Below are 19,134 nucleotides of genomic sequence, written 5' to 3' on the forward strand. Positions count from 1 at the left end.
GTGCAGGGAGATCCCAAGGTTAACTTGGTCTGCACTCGGGAATTTAAGCGGTATTATGCCGTGAAGCTGATGCTCACGTTCAGGGTAGGTGAGAGGGACCTCTACTACTTCGTCATCCAAGAATTTTGAGGTGATGGAGCTAAGAATTGACTTTCCACTGGCTTCTTCATAGGTTTGACATCGAATTGGATCTGTTCATGATCACGAGGATTAGAAAGGCGTGATGCCCTAACTGAGCCGATTTACCAGATAGCTTAAAGTTATATTCTAGTTTCCAGCAATGATTGCGACACTCTTCTGTTCACTTGGTGAACCTCGTGTCTTGGGTCAAATTTTAGAGCCTTAGTTATCGAGAAGGAAGACCAAAGCTTGCATAACCGGGCGACATAATGAATAAATAGTCCGCAGTTTACAAAACGTCTTCCAGAGAGAGCCCGAACATCATAATTCTTTGACGGTATTTGCATGGGGGATGGCTTTGGCCTGTTTCCCTACCTCTGGCCGATTGGCTCCCGAGTTCCTCGTCATCCTCGGCGGGCGCTTGAGACTCCCCCGGCCAGTGCAACGAGCTCTTCACTCCATTACGCCCGTCACATGGGGCAGTACCACAGCGCGCAGGGAATTAGAGAACCTTATGATAGGAAAAAATGTTGAGATTCTCTTTAGGATTAACCTATCAAACAATCGCGGACATGACCTAAAATCTATTAAACACTGCTGTTGTCTCTTTCAGTTGTAGCCTTTATAGCCTCCCCTCGGAGCGATTTTCGCTAGTATTCCGATGGCGGGGTAGCAGAGCTTTTTCTCGTCGATGAATGGCACCACCACCAATTCGACCAATCCACCCCACCACCTTCAGTTCGCTTTCTGCCCGTCTCCTTCTAAATTCCTTGCCCACTTGTCATCGACACGGCAGATTTGCTCACCCGAGGACTTTCACCCACTCACTCCCTAACCGACGGATTCAATTGTTCGGCACCATGTCCAACCAGCAGATCGCAATCGTCTCCGTCTACGACAAGACCGGCCTCCTTGATCTTGCCAAGGGCCTGGCTGAGAACAATGTCCGCATCCTGGCCTCTGGAGGTACTGCGCGCATGATCCGCGAGTCCGGGTTTCCTGTCGAGTAAGGGACAACCAAAAACCTAGCTACGAATGGATTCTCATGTCGAGAGTCGCATGATTAAGGCGTTAATACTGACGCAATGCATTTTTACCTGATTTGTAGGGATGTCTCCGCCATCACTAAGGCTCCCGAGATGCTCGCGGGCCGTGTAAAGACCCTTCACCCCGCCGTTCACGCGGGTATCCTAGCCCGAGACCTTGCCTCCGACGAGAAGGATCTTGCCGACCAGAACATCAACAAGGTTGACTTCGTCATCTGCAACCTCTATCCCTTCAAGGACACCGTTGCGAAGCCCGGTGTGACCATTCCCGAGGCTGTTGAGGAGATCGATATCGGTGGCGTTACACTTATCCGGGCAGCTGCCAAGAACCACACCCGCGTTACTATCCTCACCAACCCCGCCGACTACCCCGAGTTCCTGAAGGAGCTCCAAGCCGGAACCATCTCCGATGCGACCCGCCAGCAGTACGCCCTCAAAGCGTTCGAGCACACCGCCGACTACGACGCTGCCATCTCTCAGTTCTTCCGCCAGCAGTATGCCTCCGACGGAACCAAGCTGATCAACCTCCGCTACGGTAACAACCCCCACATGAAGCCCGCGTGCGCCTACGTGACCGAGGGAGAGCTCCCCTTCAAGATTCTCAACGGCGGCCCCAGCTCCATCAACCTCCTTGATGCGCTCAACGCTTGGCAGCTCGTAAAGGAGCTCAAGGCCGCCCTCAAGAAGCCTGCGGCCGCCAGCTTCAAGCACGTCTCGCCCGCGGGCGCCGCCATTGGCATCCCCCTGACGGCGGAGGAGAAGCAAGTTTACTTCGTCGATGATATCGAGGGCATTGACGCCTCCGGACTTGCCCAGGCATATGCTCGTGCTCGTGGTGCTGATCGCATGAGCAGCTTTGGCGATCTGATCGCTCTCAGTGACATCGTGGATTATCCCACTGCCAAGATCATTTCTAGGGAAGTCTCGGATGGTGTTGTGGCTCCCGGATACGAGCCCGAGGCCTTGGAGCTCTTGAAGAAGAAGAAGGGCGGCAAGTACCTCGTGCTCCAGATGGATCCCACTTACCAGCCTCCTCGCATGGAGTCCCGCATCATCAACGGTGTCACCATTTCTCAGCCCAGGAACGACGCTGAGATCACCCCCGCCTCCTTCACCAATATCATCACCCCCAAGGACCTCACGACCCTCTCCGAAGATGCTCTCAGGGACCTTACCGTCGCCACTATTGCCGTCAAGTACACTCAGAGCAACTCCGTCTGCTATGCCGCCAGGGGCCAGGTTGTCGGTCTAGGTGCGGGTCAGCAGTCCAGGATCCACTGCACCCGACTGGCCGGTGATAAGGCGGATAACTGGTGGCTTCGATTCCACCCCCGAGTGCTCGGCATCAAGTGGAAGAAGGGCACCAAGCGTCCCGAGAAGAGCAACGCTATCGACCTCCTCGTCAGTGGACAACTGCCCAAGGACGGACCGGAGCGAGAGGCCTTTGAGGCTGTATTTGAGGAAGTCCCCGCCGCTTTCACGGATGCTGAGAAACAGGAGTGGCTCGGCAAGTTGACCGACGTCGCCGTCTCTAGCGACGCCTTCGTAAGTTGCTCCAGATGTTTTCCCCTCTGTTACATTCGATCTGACGTGCTGACACCAATGACAGTTCCCCTTCACCGACAATGTCTACCGGGCGGCTAGGTCCGGAGTCAAGTACATTGCTGCTCCCGGCGGCAGCCAGAACGACCAGCCCGTCTTCCAGACCGCCGAGCAGCTAGGCATTACGTTCGTCCAGCAGAACATCCGCCTCTTCCACCACTGAGTTGAAGCGGTGCAAAATCAATAGTTTTCATGACGTGACAAGAGATTTATTGCAGAAACGAAAAAGGAAAAGGGGAAAGAGGAACAAGGAAAAATGAATCTCGGATGGCGGGTACGGAGTAAACGGGATGGGATACCAGGACCGGACGCAAAGGTCTCAACTACCTTAGGCCGGGCGTGCTTGGCCTCGAGAAATTTGTTCAGGTATATAACTGTAACGGAATTGATTTCAACAAAAGCATGATAGAGGATACGGTAGCGAAGCAAAATGTATTTTTCAATGTTAAATTTGGTGGCCCTGTCTCGGCCTCATTTGTCTTGTGTGTGTTCATTGATGGTACCAGGACGGCCCAACAATATGGGCTCACAATTAATAAGGAGAACGGACGAGATATCCTTCGTAGTTGTAGTCAAATGTGCTGGGTTTGTGGATTACGTAAGCGTCTGGAGCTGATATGCACAGGGGCAGCTTTGGGGCGAGCCAGACCATTTAGACTACAGCACAGGTACGAAGTATCCATTATCCATTATCACCAGCCGTCCCTGAGACGTCATCCAATCCACACATCATGGCATCAACCACAGGAAACTCGGGCTGGGCCCAACTCCGCCAACAGGCTCGAAGTCTAGAAACTCAGGTGAGCCCACCTAGATTCCTTTCTGGTCCTGTCGCTGTCTTGAGACCATTTCGCGCTGACCGAAGATACTCTTAGACGGAGACGCTATTCCAAACGTACTCGCAGTTCTCGCAAGCGCCGAACATACCGGCGAAGCCGACGGAGGAGGAAAAGGCCACAGAATCAAAACTAGAAGAACTCTTGGAGAAGGTATGGTTATCTCTGATACTTCATTTACATTTCACGGCTTTCCCCCCTCCTCTGCACGGGGAAGCACCCATAGAACGAAACGCAGTGGACTGACGCTCTTGGTTCAACCAAAAAACAGCGAGAGAATGTAGTAGGCAAACTCGGCCGCCTCCTCGACTCCGAAACAACCCTCACCTCCTCCGCCCTAAAACAAAACAACCTCTCCCTCCTCCGCGAAAAGCTCGTCGAACACCGTCGCGACCTCACCCGCCTCCGCAACTCCCTCCAGACTGCGCGCGACCGCGCCAACCTCCTCTCCAACATCCACAACGATATCGACGAGTTCCGCGCGAGCAACCCGGCGGCCGCCGAGGCTGAGTACATGCTTGCCGAGCGGGACAGGATCGATAATAGCCATGCGATGGCTGATAGTGTCCTGAGTCAGGCGTACGCGGTTAACGAGAACTTTATGGTGCAGAGGGAGACGCTAGCGAATATCAATAGGAGGATCACGTCGGCGGCGGGGAAGGTGCCTGGGTTGAATGCGCTTATTGGGAAGATTTCGGCGAAGAAGAGGAGGGATGGGATTATTATGGGGGCGTTTATTGCCTTTTGCTTTTTGACTTTTTGGTGGTTCCTATGAGGGAGAAGAGCGAGTTGAATGTTGGGGGGTCTCTTATCTCCGTAAGAGGGAGAGAGGAAAGCGCAGGCACACTGCAAGGCACGAAGGGCTTGTTACGAGGCGTTTTTTTTATTGTTTATTGATTTCAATCCTTTCTATTATGTACATCAAGACGGATAAGGGGGAGTCTACATTGTATTCTATTATACAATCGCCATTGTGGGATGCAAGGGCGCTTCGGGGTCTCCAATACACACAACATACAATTACACATTTGCCTCTGTAGGGTTGCCCTCCGCGAGCTGAGCTTGCTCTGCAGTCTTCTTCTCGGCGGCCATCTGCTCCGCAACTTCGCGAGCTTCCCCGACGAGTTTCCTAAGGCCCTTGACGAGGCCCTCCTTCTCATCCGGCAAGCTAGGTCCGCTAGCCGCCCACCGTATCCTGCACTGAGGATCGACAAGATAGACGTATCCGACCTTGCCGTTAAGCAAACCGATTGACTCCTTGATGTAATCGCTAACGCCCTTCCTCACAAGGAAATACCTCCCCCAATTCTCCTCTCCCAACCTTCGCCTCAGAGATCCCATGAACATCGTCACGAGCCACGCCTTCATCGAGTTATCCTCAACGTTCACCCTAACGACCTGTCCGTGGATGGGATCGCTCGCGAGCACCTCCGCTAAAGCCGGGTTCGCTTTCTCGGAGATGAAGGAGTTGACTTGCTCCTCGCCCCATTGGCTGCTGAAGACGGCGATGACAGAGGCGCGGCCCCAGAGCTGCGGGGTGGTGTCGCGCTCGGCGCCGTCCTTGTGGAGGGTCTGGCCGTGGAGGTTGGGGAAGTAGAGGGCCTTGTCGGCGCGGAAGAGGCGGGGAGGGGCGATGAAGGATTTGCCGTCGTGGTGTTGGAGGTTGGTCCAGTCGCGGAAGTAAGGACGTGAGATCTTTTCTTTACTGCAGAGGAAGAGGAGAGATTAGTTGGGCGGGGAGAGAAAAGAGCGGGCGCCATATTAACACTTACAGCTCCTGACGCCGGATAAGATGTTTGTCGTAGTTCACAAAGTCATCACGCCGTTCTTTTATGGATCGCAGATCAATGCCGGTATTCTCCCCAGGCATGGGAGGGTGGGGCATGCCAATGGGTCGGGGAAGAGGCTCCGGAGTGAAGTCCTCAAGGCGCTTGCCGTAGGATCTCGGCGCGTTGATAGCCGCGCCGGCGGGGACATGTTCAGCTCGGACAGAGGCAGTCGGGGCCGGAGCCGGAGCCGGGGTGTCGGGCTTGCCCGTCTTCGTCGTTGACGGCTTAGGGTCGGGGAGAGAGTAACTAGGGGTTGTGGAGATGGTGCGATGCCACTGGCAGAGCAAACAGGGGAGGGGCCGTTTCGAGGGACCCAGGAGGGCCACCGCGGCCCTCGTCCTAGGAACGGCCATCTCTGCGTGGGGGAGGGAGGGGGGTTATGCTAAGGGCTGTCGGTTATCGGTTGAGTCGTGGTTGCGATGGAGCCGATTGTGTTGTACTCTTTTTTTTCCCGTTCGGCTGGAGCTGATAAGAGAAAAACTTGAAAAACTCGCGTCCAATTGCTCGGGTATAGTTGCTGACGAAACCATGCTCCACGTTGTTGGGGCCCCAGTAAATTCCCACGCTAAACCCCAGCAAATCCTTAAGCCGCGCAGGGCCAGGCCAGGGCCGGTCAGGGACCACACTGCCAGGAGCTGGGCCTGGCCCACTAACATTTAACGGGGAATCAATCAGGGCGATCAATTGGAATCAGGAGCATCAATAGCACCAAAATAGCCTCGACGTCACAGTGCGGCTTAAGGAATTACCGACCGGCGATTTCCAGCCCTTCGGTTATCCGCGGGGAAATCAGTCGACGATGACACAATGCCTTCCAAAGCCGAAGCTGTCCACAGCGAAAGCAAGGTGCTCCGGGGGGGAAGGATGGTCCTGCCCGCTAGTAATGCTAGTAAATAATGAGGGGAAACTGAGAATGTTTTTGCTTTCTTGAAAACACATCCGCTCCTTCTCGTCTTCCCTTCTTCCAGAGCGTGAGAAAGTGATATCCTGCCTGTTCAATTGACAAGAAGCTTCAAAGTCATGTTTCTGCAACGCGGTTCTCGAGCCATCCGCGCCGTACACCGGCAATGGGTGGTGTCCGGAGGTAACGTAACCAAGGCCGCCCTTGCGGCGAGCGCGGGAGGTCCCTCCAGATGGTTCCACGAGACGAGGAGGCAGCAAACTGTCAAGCCGGTCTTACTCGCCGACATTGGAGAAGGTAAGGCTTCACATAAGAAGAGCCCGAGGCGAAATGTAAAAGGGAAACACCGTCACTAACACCAATTGCCGTCCCCCATAGGCATTGTCGAGTGCGAGGTCATCCAATGGTTTGTGCAGCCAGGCGCGAGGGTTGAGGAGTTCTCACCGCTCTGTGAGGTCCAGAGCGACAAGGCGTCGGTCGAGATTACGAGCCGTTTCGCGGGCGTGGTCAAGAAGCTCTACTACGAGGCCGGTGACATGGCCAAGGTCGGCAAGCCGTTCGTCGACATCGACATCGAGGGGGGTGCGGTGGATCAAGTAGATTCTGCGGCCAAGCCTGACGCGGAGACACCCGCGGCGCCGGTGGAGAAGGCCGACGAGGACGTAATCCAACAGGATTCCAAGTCTGATGTCCCTCTTACAGCCGAGGAACAGAGGCGGCTTCGGATCAGGGAAAACAACAGGGCGATCGCAACTCCGGCAGTGCGACACCTTTCCAAGGAGCTCAACGTGGACATACTACAAATCCAGGGTACAGGAAAGGACGGCAGGGTACTCAAGGAAGACATCTACAAATTTGTCCAGCAGCGGAATGCCGGCGCGCAGACCCCCGCCGCCCCCCAAATATCACCATCCGCCTCAACCGCACAGCCCTCGCAACAGCAAGAGGAGACTGTCGTGCAGTTGACCAACACCCAGGTGCAAATGTTCAAGGCCATGACCCGGTCCTTGACGATTCCGCACTTCCTTTACACCGACGAGATCGACTTTACAAACATCAGCGATCTCCGCACGCGGCTGAATAAGGTCTTGGCCACTACGGCCAAGGTCAGCACTGGCGGAAACGGCACCGTCATCCCCTCCGGCCAGAGCCAGCAGGACTTGGTCGCGAAGCTCTCCTACCTCCCCTTCATCATCAAGGCCGTCTCCATGGCCCTCTACAAGTACCCCATCCTCAATGCCCGCGTGGACGTCGACCCTACGACCGAAAAGCCCGTGGTCGTGCATCGCAGCCAACACAACATTGGCGTCGCGATGGACACCCCTCAAGGACTCCTCGTCCCCGTCATCAAGGACGTCGGCTCTCTCAACATCCTCAGCATCGCGGCCGAGCTAACGCGCCTGCAAGCCCTCGCATATGCGGGGAAGCTGACCCCTCGGGACATCACCGGCGGTACTATAACGGTGTCCAATATTGGTAACATCGGCGGCACCTATCTCTCGCCTGTCATCGTCGAGAAAGAGGTCGCCATTCTTGGCGTCGGACGAATGCGAGCCGTGCCGGCCTTTGACGAGGCGGGGAATGTTGTGAAGAAGCAGGTCTGCAACTTTAGCTGGAGTGCAGACCACAGGGTAGTTGATGGTGCGACTATGGCCAGGGCGGCTGAAGTGGTCAGGGCAGTTGTGGAGGAACCGGATGTTATGGTCATGCACTTGCGGTAAACGCGCTGAAGCGGAAATAAAGGGAGTAAGAATCGGAGAGGAGACGTGGCATTTGAAGGAGCGTTGGAGAAGTCTGACGACGACTTAATTCCCCTAAAGAATGTTGGAGCGGCTCGAGATAGCGGGGTTGGGCGCATTCAGAAAGGGGCATTTTTAGCTGTATGCAAAATGCAGTGGAATGTGAGGAAGCACAGTTCATAGGTTGCAATGAAGAATACCTTAGAATACTGTATTTTTGGACGTTTCGTTTATAGACAAATCTATCACTGAAGAATGGATGTCTATTTTCTGACCTGTTTGGTGCCAGTGCCTCACCCTCTTTCACCCCCAGAACTTACTGAAGAATGCTGGGAGACTCGGAATCGGAATGAGAAAGAGGAAACGGGAAGTATGAAGTACCGAGGTACTCGTTGGCGGTTCCAAATATCCATGGACATGGCCAATATTCCGGCTTATCGCGGTCAGACTGTAGATTGGAGAGAGGGTGATGCAACTTACCCCGGAGCCAAGACGACGCTCCAATCCCTGCCGAAAAGTCAAAGAAGGCGGGGTGCGTAGGGTAAAATATCCAGAAAAAGCATGGCGGAAAAAAAGGTAGCGTTGCAACGCAGCCACCGGGCGCGGGGTGAAGAGTTGCTCCCTCCCAAATCCCGCTTTCCTTCCTCGACCAACCCCCGTGGATCTCCTCTGGGACACATCATTACAAGGTAGGTAAAGATAGCGGCTGACCGCAACAGAGGCATACGGAAGATATAATAGAGTATGCAGCACACTGCATAGCCCTCGATTAGGTACTTGCAACTAGTTCACGGGCCGCACCTCCAGCTGGGTCACGTTAGCAACACGCCCCCCTTTTCGTGGAGGACAATCTGCAGCTGACAGCGTAGTTGGAATGGATTCGAATGGATTCGTGTCCAACTTCTGGTGGGCTCCCGCTCTTGACACGGGACATAGCCGTCTCCCGTGGCGAATCGAACAAGGTGCTCATGCTCAGTCGGCGTGGGTCTATTGCAGAGCCAATATTTAGCATAGAACTCGTTCCATTCCATCATGGATATTAATGACACCCTGAGAGGAGGGGTTGAGCTGGAGTGTTAGGGGTCATCCTACGTGTCAATGCAAATGTAATTCGCGCTCAAATACGAGTGAAGTGATAACCCATGGAAGTGGCAGAAAATAGTCGAATGTGAGGGACGGAGCACATGTAACCCCGGAGCAGGCAAACAGACATGGGGATGAGAGAAGAATGAGACAAGAGTGTGTTAAAGGAAACGCCTGTTTGTGTATTATGATGCATCTTGTGAAAGACGTGTGAAACCTTGTAGCAACATACTTCGTAGCGAACTTGGCGATAGAGCGTACATGGAGAAGACGGGACGAAAACCATCATGACTACCCAAAAAATGAAACCATCTCATACGTATACATATTTCATCAAGATTGTCCCAGAAAATTATGCTTCATCAAACACCGAAAACCCCAATCCCGATTCCAACCCGAGCTTCAAGAAAATGTAGGAAGACACCAACCGAGAACGCCCATGTGTTATCGTAGGGTGCACAAGACATCTGCCGGAGGGACAGAGGGAATTGCCAGCAAGAAAAATGAGTAGGAAAACACCAGCAAAAAAAAAAGGACCAAAATAAAACTCCTGTCAGGAAAACACACTCGCACGCGCAAAATGCACTTTACTCGTTCACGCGAGAATACGATTCGTTGGCAAGAATTTCGGAGACTTTCCTCAAAGCATCCTCTTGGACTTCGTTGAGGGTTCCGCTGACATCGATGCTGATGACGTCTCTCTCATTGGGGCCCGGGGGTTCGAGGACCTCAAATTGGCTGTGGACCATATTGGCACCCATGTAATGGTTCTGCCTTAGCCGGACTCGTTCAAGCAGAAGCTCCTCAGGCGCGGAAAGATAGATGAAGTGGATCAGAAGGGAATGGTCGAAATAACCAGCCACGCGGATGACGTCTCGGTACTTCTGCTTCAGTGCTGAGCAGGTGAGGACAACACCCTCAGAGCCTGACTGTATTCTTCGCTGGGACTCCTCCCGGAGCGCAGTGAGCCAGTCCCAGCGGTCCGCATCAGTCAAGGGAATCCCGTTGCTCATTTTCTCGACATTGGCCCTAGGGTGGAACTAGTTTCAATTGATTTAGTGACTTACACACCTTAGGTGGGGAGAGAAGGGGCACTGGAAGACGGAATGCATTTCGCGGTGCGGATATGGAAAGGAGCGCTCAACGGAGACTAACCTCATCGCCCTCAATGTAGGGGAAATTGAGCTTCTTCGACAGATAGGCAGCCACACTGCTTTTTCCAACACCGGCTGGGCCTGTTACAAGGAAGATATGATGGGGCTTCGTCGTCCTCCCACCGGAGAGTGTGGCGTCGGTGGAGCCGTTCGCTATGGTCGGTCCCCTTGCCGATTGGGCTACATGGACGCGACCTGGGGTATGGGATCCATTCGGCGACATATCTTTCGTGAAGGAGGTCGAAGGGGTAGTGTTCCCAGTGACGAGGAGGGGGGAATCAACGGAAAGCATCGTTGTTGTGAGAGAGTGGACAGGGAAAATAGGAATGGGCGGGATATCGGTTTTTTTATAGGTAAATTGACGTGCGGTTTGTCTCTCGTGGAAGAGTGTCACCAGCTATTGCATTGTAATATAATGATTTGTTTGTTCTGCCGCAGCGGGAGGCGTGGCCGTCTTTCGGAGTGGTCGCGGGAGGAAGCAGGTTAGAGAGACTTGATAGGGAGAGAGCCAGGAACAAACGAGGCCCTAAGAATAAAGAGCCACTTATAGGTTGAAAGGACAATGGAAGACGGGAAGGACAGTAAAGCAGACAAATCAAAAGGGGAATTAAAATAATAAAACGCAGAAACCGAAATTCCAGAGGCAAGGGGAAAAAGTAGTCAGCCAGGACTAAGAAACAATGAATGGCGCTGTGGTATCCTTTTTATTATAAACAAGGTTTGGGGGGAGCGAGGCGAGTTTCCCTCACGAAGCCGGCATGGGGGTCCAATTGTCGTTCGTGGGCTTCAAGTTACCTCAAGAAGTATGGAGTCGGCGTCCAGTTCCGGAAGAAGGAAGAAGGGGGTCTGCCAAACGGCAAACTAATAATACATCGTACATTGATCCTACTTCGTACATCGTGCGCGACACCCCCATCGTGCAAGTATTTCTTCGTAGAGGGCACTAACACTACGAAGTACGCAGCAGTTGGTCACGACCCCAAGGAAGAAAGCTTCCAAGTCTCGGCTCACTCCCAATATTGATGACCCGGCCCCGCCGTGTTTAGTTCCGGTATGGGAAGTTGGCGAATGGGAAGAGAAGTTGAGCCCCCCCGCCTGGTGCCCCCGATCACAAAGTGGGAATAGGTTTGGGGGTAAAAAGGGAGTTCCAGGGAAAGAGGCGTGTACTTCGTAGAGATACCTCATGACTACTGCACTACTACGACGCACATTTTACCCCGGACCGTTCTTGCTTCTTGAAAAAGAAAAAAAAAAAAATACTTCGTCACATTAAGAGACCGGCGGTGGGCTGTCTGAGAAATGGCGTGTGGGAGAAACCTGGTGTGGTGTACAAGTACAAAAACAACGCGGAGGTTTGGCATGGCAGATCCACAGATTGATCAATCATGGGATTTGCTTCAAACGCTGATGAGAGACAAAGAGAAAACACGTTAAATATTAATCAATACTGGATTAAAATAACATGCCCATCTGAAACTGAGGGAGGCACCCATGTTTGCTTGAGAGTGGGTGGTACAGCAGGCGTCGTTACGATGACATCAACAGGAGGTCTTGTGATGGGCGGGGTTGAGGGTTGAAAGAAGGTTGGATGGACTCACGGCTGGCGCGGGCCTCGAACGCTACTTCCTGCTTAGAAATTTCACATAAGCCGACGGGAATACTTTGATTTATGGGAGTAAGTATAGTTCTCGGAAGTAGAGGCTTGAGAGAAGGACGGCTAAGAGAGACTGCTTGCCTTCTCCAGGATGTAACTGCCAAAAACAGTATCTGAGGAGCTGCGGCAAGAGGCTCAATGTTCAAATGCTTTAGCGACGGCTCCCTGGTACGACTGGCAATGAGGTAACTCGTCGAAATGTAATATATCAATGCCCAATGGCTGTCCGCAGCTCCTCATGTATGCATCCTCCCCAAAACGGACCCTCGCTACTAAGTCGAACCTCCAAAACAGTAGCGTACATCCATGATCCTGTCGAGGAGTCGATCGGTGTGATAAAAAGGAGCACCCGAGCCGGACCCAACCGTTGACCTCACCGACATGTTCGTAAGGGGAAAAGAGACATGTCACATTCTGGGGATGGGCTCAGCATGACTGAGCAGGCTGGACTAGTGCGCTCCCGCACGCAAATCTAACCGGGAACTCCAATCTAGGATTGAAGCTTTTGGAGGGAGCGATGGAATAGTTACCAGAGTGTTGGGATTCACTTTCCTCTTGTCCTCTCTTCCCTTGTACGAAGTACTTGTAGGGCACTGTATGAAGTAGCCTTCTGGTTGTTTTACCAGCAGGAGCTCTCCGTCAACCAGGCGAGTGACCGTGAAAGGTGGTACGAGACCCCTTGCCTTCTTCGTAATACAAATAATAATACTACGAAGCAGGAAGAGCCTGGGGTACCCTGCATGTCATCAAAGCGTACTGTGAGTCTGTGAGTACCAGCTCTGACATTCATACGATCGACTCAACTCAACAGCCAGCTAACCCCACTGTCCCCGCTCTGCATGACTTCCAGCATCTGTCCCTTCCCCAAAGTCTGGGTGGATGACAAGGGCATGACTCTTAGCGTGGGGGTGACCTGCGACTAGCCCTGTCCGGTACAGCCAGTCGGCTCGGATTTTATGCTCAGTAATACAAAGAGGACGCCTCAAGTTTGCTGAAAGACGGACGTTTTGATGTTTCCAATGAATATCACACTGCATTACTTGTGAGTTTTTACCGACCTTGGTTTCGTGCCCTTTTTGCTTCTTCTTCTCCTCTTCTCTTCTTGTCCCAAAGCCGGGGCGAATGCTCCGGACTTGGCTCGGCGACCTCCTTTGTAAGTCGGAGCGTGGCTGATGCTCAATAATGAACACTAGCGCGAAGTACAGGCCTCCCGAAGAATTGGGGGTACACTCGATGATACGAGACTCTCCTTTATTACTCATAGGCAATTAACGTGTGCTAATTTTCTCTCTAGTTCGAAGCAAACATTTGAAGTATTGGCGACAAGAGTTTTAGTTGATGGTTTTGACATGATCATTGGCATCAGCTTCTCCACTTCCACTTTGTCAGTTCAAGGGCACAATTGCACTCTTCTTATAAGCCCACACTTAATTTCACGTATTCTGAACAATTTCTACAAAGTACGAAACAAGCGGGTAACCGGCGATGGAGGGATTGGCAACAGATGACCATTCTTGCACTTTATGCACGTACGAGGTATTTGATCGATATTGCAGGATGGGCGGGCAGTATATTCCGCAACCACAGGGCCTTTTTCTACACAGGGAGATGCACAAACCCACCCCCAAATTTCAAAGTCCCCGCCGTCTAGAAATGCTGCGGACCAATGAGGTCTATTGCAATACATGGTTACGCATTTGTATTCGCGAGAAGCTGCCCGGCTTCCCACTCGGATCCTTCAACTTCCTAGTTTCAGAGACCACTAAAGACGGTTGCCAGATTAAAAAAAAAAAAAGGAAGATGAAAAAAAAAGTCAAATTCCGAAACCCACTAGGAAAACAAACCCTCAGCCCATCAGCCAACCGCCGTGACGAAAATGCTTAGCTCTTGCGGCAAGGGTCTCCCCCACAACTGAATGTGTGTGCTGCTTCCCCAATCTTCGAAGGCTTTCCGGTCCTCGATCCTTGCTTCGTAACTCCCTTGCTCTTAAGAGTCTTCATAAGCCTCTCACGTCCGTTCTTACTTTTTCCATCTTCACACCGCTTCGACCATGCAGCGAGTTTGCGCAAGCGAAGGTGTGACGCCCAAAATGGCTCGCAAGCACGGCTCCTTCGGCGATGTCTTTCTGTCCCCAGGTTGATTGCGAAGATGTACTCGTCGTGTGGGATGTATGGGTTGAAGCCTGCAAAACCTTTGCATCTCAATGACTGTCTTTGTATAATGGTGGGGTGAAGATTTGGAGGCCTGGGGGTTGATAGCCAGGCCGAATGTTCATCCCAACATGACATATCTTGTTCATTATGATGGAGAAGGGGGTCAGTGGAGCCAGACATCCCGGTAAAATCCACCATCTTCAACATCTTCGAACTATGTTGACGTGAGCTCTCCGTCTGATCTTTGCATTTCTATGTGTCTCCATATTGGGATTTACACCGTTGACCCAGCGGGATGGCGAGGGTAATTGAGGATCAGCATGATCAGCATGGGGTTCCGGGGAGGCATTGAGAGTCTCAACCCGTTCATCTACTTCGTCGGAATGCTTTTTGTGAGCCACCACCCTCGATATCGGCGATTCATTGCCCGAGCAAACATTCACAATTTCGTCACTCTGGATTTGCGGTAACAGACGCGGCAGGCTGCGTTTGGTTATTTAATAGACGGCGTGTTGCGTTTATGACATGTTATGCACCTTGCCCCGTCCATGTTGCTTTCTCGGGGTGCCCGCAGTCAATGGGGTCATGTGGTCTTGTGGCCTGTTGGCCAGCCTGGCTGACATGCAGAATCTTCTCCGGAAGTGAAGCTGTGGGATGCCGAAATGTGGTCGACATACCTGTGCTGCGCCTTTCCAAAGCAGCCACTCCTCCAATGGGCCAAATCGGCAGACTTGCATCCTCTCATGCCCTGTACCAAGACAGCTGATCATGGAAACTGGAGCGCCAGTCGTTACATATTTAGAACAGCTTCATGGAAATGCTTGCTAAACATTTGCCATGAGGGATCCGTCATATTCGGGGAAGCTTTTGGAGCGCCGCCCTCCCAAGTTTCGCTTATCATGAATCGATCCATTTTGATTTCGGACGACGAGACGACTCGTCAATATAAAGTCATACTACGTAGAAGCTCCAGCTTTCCTGTCTTGCGATTATTTACAGCCAGGCGGCGGTTGCCGGAGCTGCCTGACATATGCCAACAAAGTTGCACATCGTAAATTCACCTAAGCTCCCAACATTCCTGCTTCCTGTACAGTCGAGCAATGATGCTTCAAAAGCAACGAGTTAGAGCCCTTGTTGTAAGCTGTTTGGCAGACTTGGCTGCCCAGGCCCGCCCATGGTTCCCTGAGGATTAAATCCCCGAGCTTCCCGGATCCAGTCCAGCGGGGATGTTCAATGGCACCTCTAATAACACCCTGAGACCGTTAGACCCTGCTTTGGACCCTGAAACCCGAAATGTTGGAAAGATCAATTGGCTCCAGCTCCCCACCAACCTGGGTGTTATCGATCGGTGCCTCAGGCACAGCACCACCACCTTGCCATCAAGACTAGCGCAACTGTGTTCTTCAAGGGGAAAATTTCCAATTGACGAGCACATGCCATCAAACCGACTCTTTCCAGGCAGCCATTTGAACCCTCAAGTGCTCTTTCTCTGAAAGGGTAGGTGCAGAAAATAGCGAGGAAGGAGAAAGTTCCCTCCAGACGTTTATGGAAGGTCCAAAAATTCAATTGTTACCTCGGCGTGCCACTTTTGCGTTTGACCTGCTTCGTACGTAAGCAAGGAAAGCTCAAGTTTGCTTGGTCTTACCCTCATTCGAGAGCATAGTTTGCTTGGGACCCTTTGTTTGTTGGTTCAGGTTTAGTAACTGCACCTGTGACCTGATGCACTTATCTGGCAGCCTGATCCAATGAGTCTCCCCCGCCGCTGCACTTTTGCAGCCGGACTAGGGCAACCGGTGTTATCCGCCACGCTCCTTCGTTCCTGGTCCTCGATGCCATCTCGAGGTTCATCAATCTTTCATATACACCACCTTCGCTCCAGACGCATCACCGCTCAACATCTGCTACCGTCTTCCCTTAGATCATTCTCTGCCTATACTCGCCGCAATCTTTCCAAGCCGCACCCGGCCCACCTTAGCCAACACCCAGCTACCCCTCGCTTCGCCTACCGTCAGTTTGCAACAATGAATACCGAGGATCTCAAGCACTACCTGGCCGACTCCCCCCCAAGCGTCGTGAGGCTCGAGATTGAGAAACATTTTGAAGCTTTGAGTGATAAGCAGAAGCGTTATGCTCACTATATTAGCAAGTAAGAGTCTTGATCTCCTACCATAATCTTAGCCTAGCGAGCTGTTCGGGCGAACCCCGCAGACTCATTATCCCTTGCTTACATGCTTACCCCTCCTTCCCCTCCCGCCCAGGGCTGCGTTTGCTGGCACTCGAATTGTGCTGAGGCAGATCTCGCCAGAATCCGAGGCTATCTATGATTTCATTTTGAGCCTTCATGAGGCGTCCGGCGGCAACTGGGCCTCTCTGGCTGAGAAGGCCGGTGTTAGTGAGAAGGATCTGACCTCCTTTCTCGAGTATGCTGCCATGTTCCTTGGTAACAACGGCAATTATAAGAGCTTCGGAGACTCCAAGTTTATCCCGAGATGCGATGAGAGCGTGTTCAAGGCCCTCGCGGCCACCTCTCCGAAAGCTGAAGGCTTCTACAAAGCAACCAATGGTGCCATTTTCAGTGCTGACAAGCAGGGTTTGATGCATCTGGGATACGGCGACGACGGCCACATGACAACCTACTACCCGGAAACCGCAGATATCACAAAGGCGGAGATCGACGCTGTCTCGAACTGGATGGAAAAGAAGGGTCTCTTGCCAGAAAACACCAGGCTACGCAAGACTAATGATGGCCATTTCGAACTCCTCATTGCCGCGGCTGTTACCCAAGTGCCCTCTAACGGCGGTGATATCGGCAAAGAGACCGAGTTCATCGTCGAGGATGGACCGTTGGAGGGGAAGACGATCAAGCTCACTTTCGGAGACTATTCCAAGGAGATGCAGGTCATTGCAGAATATATGAAGAAGGCCGCCGAAAATGCCGACAACGATACCCAAAAAGATATGCACACCGCGTACGCCAAGTCCTTTGAGAGCGGCTCATTGCTCGACTTCAAGGATAGCCAGAGGTTCTGGATTCGAGATAAGGGTCCTATGGTTGAATGCAACATTGGTTTCATTGAAACTTACAGGGACCCGGCTGGCATTAGGGGCGAATGGGAAGGATTTGCTGCTGGTTAGTTGAACCCAAAAGATGAGAACCTTGGTGAATGTGAAAGCGAGACTAACACAACGTACTTCCGTAGTCGTAAACTGTAAGAATGACCCCCTGTCTATCCGGAATGGCCAGTCTAACCCCGACAAATAGTGGAACGCACGCGGGCCTTTGCCGAACTCGTGGCATCCGCCCCAAGCCTCATCCCTCTTCTTCCATGGAACAAAGATTTCGAGAAAGACGCCTTTTTGTCCCCCGACTTTACATCGCTGGAGGTTTTGACGTTTGCCGGTAAGTCACCTACTTACTTGGGGCTATCCGGGACAATTTAATCCGTGGCTAACGTCAATTGATTTTTAGGTTCTGGCATTCCTGCCGGCATCAACATGTTAGTCGCCCAAGCAGTTTCTTCTAATCATACCCTTTAGCGCACACCTAACTCTTGAACAACTCTAGCCCCAATTATGATGATATTCGACAAACCGAGGGCTTCAAGAATGTTTCTCTCGGAAATGTTCTCAGTGCCAAGGCCCCGAACGAGAAGATTCCGTTTATCGCCGAGGCCGACCTCGAGCTCTACAAGAAATATCGCGATGCATCCTTCGAGGTTCAAGTTGGCCTCCACGAACTTACTGGTAAATGCACTCTCCCTTCGTCTGCGTAGTTTCTGTGGCTAACTGGAGCAGGTCATGGATGCGGCAAACTTCTTCAAGAGACGTCCCCCGGTGTTTACAACTTCGACCACGCCAACCCCCCCGTCAGCCCGTTGACTGACAAGCCCATCACAACCTGGTACAAACCCGGCCAGACATGGGGCTCCGTATTTGGAAGCATTGCTGCTTCCTATGAAGTATGTGTCTGATCTCAGATGGGGAAAGAAGGCTAGGAATATTAACAAGTCGACATCAGGAATGCCGAGCTGAGCTTGTCGCGATGTACCTGAGCTGTGAATTCCCCGTCCTCAAGATCTTCGGCTTTGGAGATGGATCCAATGATCTCGATGGCGAGGCCGGCGATGTACTCTACGCCTCGTACCTCTCAATGGCTCGAGCTGGCCTTGTTTCTCTCGAAATGTGGGACCCGAAGAGCCAGAAATGGGGCCAGGCCCATTCGCAGGCTCGCTTCTCTATTCTCCAGGTATGGGTGCTATGATGCTATAGTGCTATATCTCCTTCGCCATTCAGGCTAACCGTGGCTATCTAGTGTTTCCTCCAAGCGGGCGACGATTTCTGCAAACTTGAGTACAAGAACGATGACTTGTCTGACTTGACCATCAAGCTTGACCGATCTAAGATTCTGACGGCTGGCCGGGACGGTACGTGCTAGCACCTTTCACAGCTGTTCGACTCATCTTTGCTAACTGGAATGTCTTATAGCGGTTGGTAAATACCTCCAGAAGTTGCATGTCTACAAGAGCACCGCGGATGTAGAGAACGGCACCAAATTCTACACTGACATGACTACTGTCGATAAGGACTTCTGGGGCACCAAGGTCAGGAATGTTGTCCTCGAGAACAAGCAGCCGAGAAAGGTATTCGTCCAGGCCAACACCACCGTCGACGAGGCTACCGGGAAGGTTAGTATCAAGCACTACGAAGCCAGTCTCGCTGGTATCATTGAGAGCTGGGCCGACAGGAAACTGTGAAAACCAGTATCGTGAATGGACACCCCTCGTACTTAGTTTTGTACATGTATAATATACATACTCCAGCTTTTACAGGAGGTCTGCAACTGGTGGCGGCAACCCGAAGCTTAGAAAATAAATAAATGAAGACATAATAGAGATGACTATGTTCCATAGCATCTACTGCGCATCACGTCTCACATAGTAGGAACTGGTACTAAAATCACATTGTTGGCTGTTTCCTGTGGCTAGCCATCAATACATTGCCTGTAGTTTTTCCCGCC

At 52.2% G+C, this 19,134-nt stretch overlaps 6 protein-coding genes across 6 annotated transcripts; 4 read left to right on the plus strand and 2 right to left on the minus strand.

The window, feature by feature from the left end:
• Positions 1 to 980: 980 nt before the first annotated feature.
• Positions 981 to 2,931, plus strand: SAPIO_CDS3500 (Bifunctional purine biosynthesis protein ADE17; the record flags this gene model as incomplete). Its single annotated transcript, XM_016786280.1, has 3 exons — positions 981 to 1,126; positions 1,229 to 2,711; positions 2,776 to 2,931. The coding sequence occupies 3 exons, from the start codon at positions 981 to 983 to the stop codon at positions 2,929 to 2,931; spliced, it is 1,785 nt and encodes a 594-aa protein (XP_016644286.1).
• Positions 2,932 to 3,499: 568 nt separating this feature from the next.
• Positions 3,500 to 4,379, plus strand: SAPIO_CDS3501 (uncharacterized protein; the record flags this gene model as incomplete). Its single annotated transcript, XM_016786281.1, has 3 exons — positions 3,500 to 3,568; positions 3,644 to 3,757; positions 3,876 to 4,379. 3 exons carry the CDS (start codon positions 3,500 to 3,502, stop codon positions 4,377 to 4,379), a joined length of 687 nt encoding a protein of 228 aa, XP_016644287.1.
• Positions 4,380 to 4,624: 245 nt separating this feature from the next.
• Positions 4,625 to 5,786, minus strand: SAPIO_CDS3502 (uncharacterized protein; the record flags this gene model as incomplete). The annotated part of the gene is made up of 2 exons (XM_016786282.1): positions 4,625 to 5,309; positions 5,377 to 5,786. The coding sequence occupies 2 exons, from the start codon at positions 5,784 to 5,786 to the stop codon at positions 4,625 to 4,627; spliced, it is 1,095 nt and encodes a 364-aa protein (XP_016644288.1).
• A 667-nt stretch (positions 5,787 to 6,453) lies between these two features.
• On the plus strand, positions 6,454 to 8,055 carry SAPIO_CDS3503 (Uncharacterized protein; the record flags this gene model as incomplete). The annotated part of the gene is made up of 2 exons (XM_016786283.1): positions 6,454 to 6,631; positions 6,713 to 8,055. The coding sequence occupies 2 exons, from the start codon at positions 6,454 to 6,456 to the stop codon at positions 8,053 to 8,055; spliced, it is 1,521 nt and encodes a 506-aa protein (XP_016644289.1).
• Positions 8,056 to 9,743: 1,688 nt separating this feature from the next.
• Positions 9,744 to 10,602, minus strand: SAPIO_CDS3504 (uncharacterized protein; the record flags this gene model as incomplete). Its single annotated transcript, XM_016786284.1, has 2 exons — positions 9,744 to 10,196; positions 10,312 to 10,602. 2 exons carry the CDS (start codon positions 10,600 to 10,602, stop codon positions 9,744 to 9,746), a joined length of 744 nt encoding a protein of 247 aa, XP_016644290.1.
• Positions 10,603 to 16,138: 5,536 nt separating this feature from the next.
• On the plus strand, positions 16,139 to 18,871 carry SAPIO_CDS3505 (Dipeptidyl-peptidase III; the record flags this gene model as incomplete). Its single annotated transcript, XM_016786285.1, has 10 exons — positions 16,139 to 16,263; positions 16,376 to 17,247; positions 17,318 to 17,326; positions 17,380 to 17,517; positions 17,587 to 17,614; positions 17,683 to 17,861; positions 17,913 to 18,076; positions 18,136 to 18,363; positions 18,430 to 18,541; positions 18,603 to 18,871. The coding sequence occupies 10 exons, from the start codon at positions 16,139 to 16,141 to the stop codon at positions 18,869 to 18,871; spliced, it is 2,124 nt and encodes a 707-aa protein (XP_016644291.1).
• Between the last annotated feature and the right edge of the window lie 263 nt (positions 18,872 to 19,134).

This window comes from Scedosporium apiospermum (genome assembly GCF_000732125.1).
Source record: "Scedosporium apiospermum strain IHEM 14462 chromosome Unknown SEQ_SAPIO_0088, whole genome shotgun sequence".
Taxonomy (NCBI): domain Eukaryota; kingdom Fungi; phylum Ascomycota; class Sordariomycetes; order Microascales; family Microascaceae; genus Scedosporium; species Scedosporium apiospermum.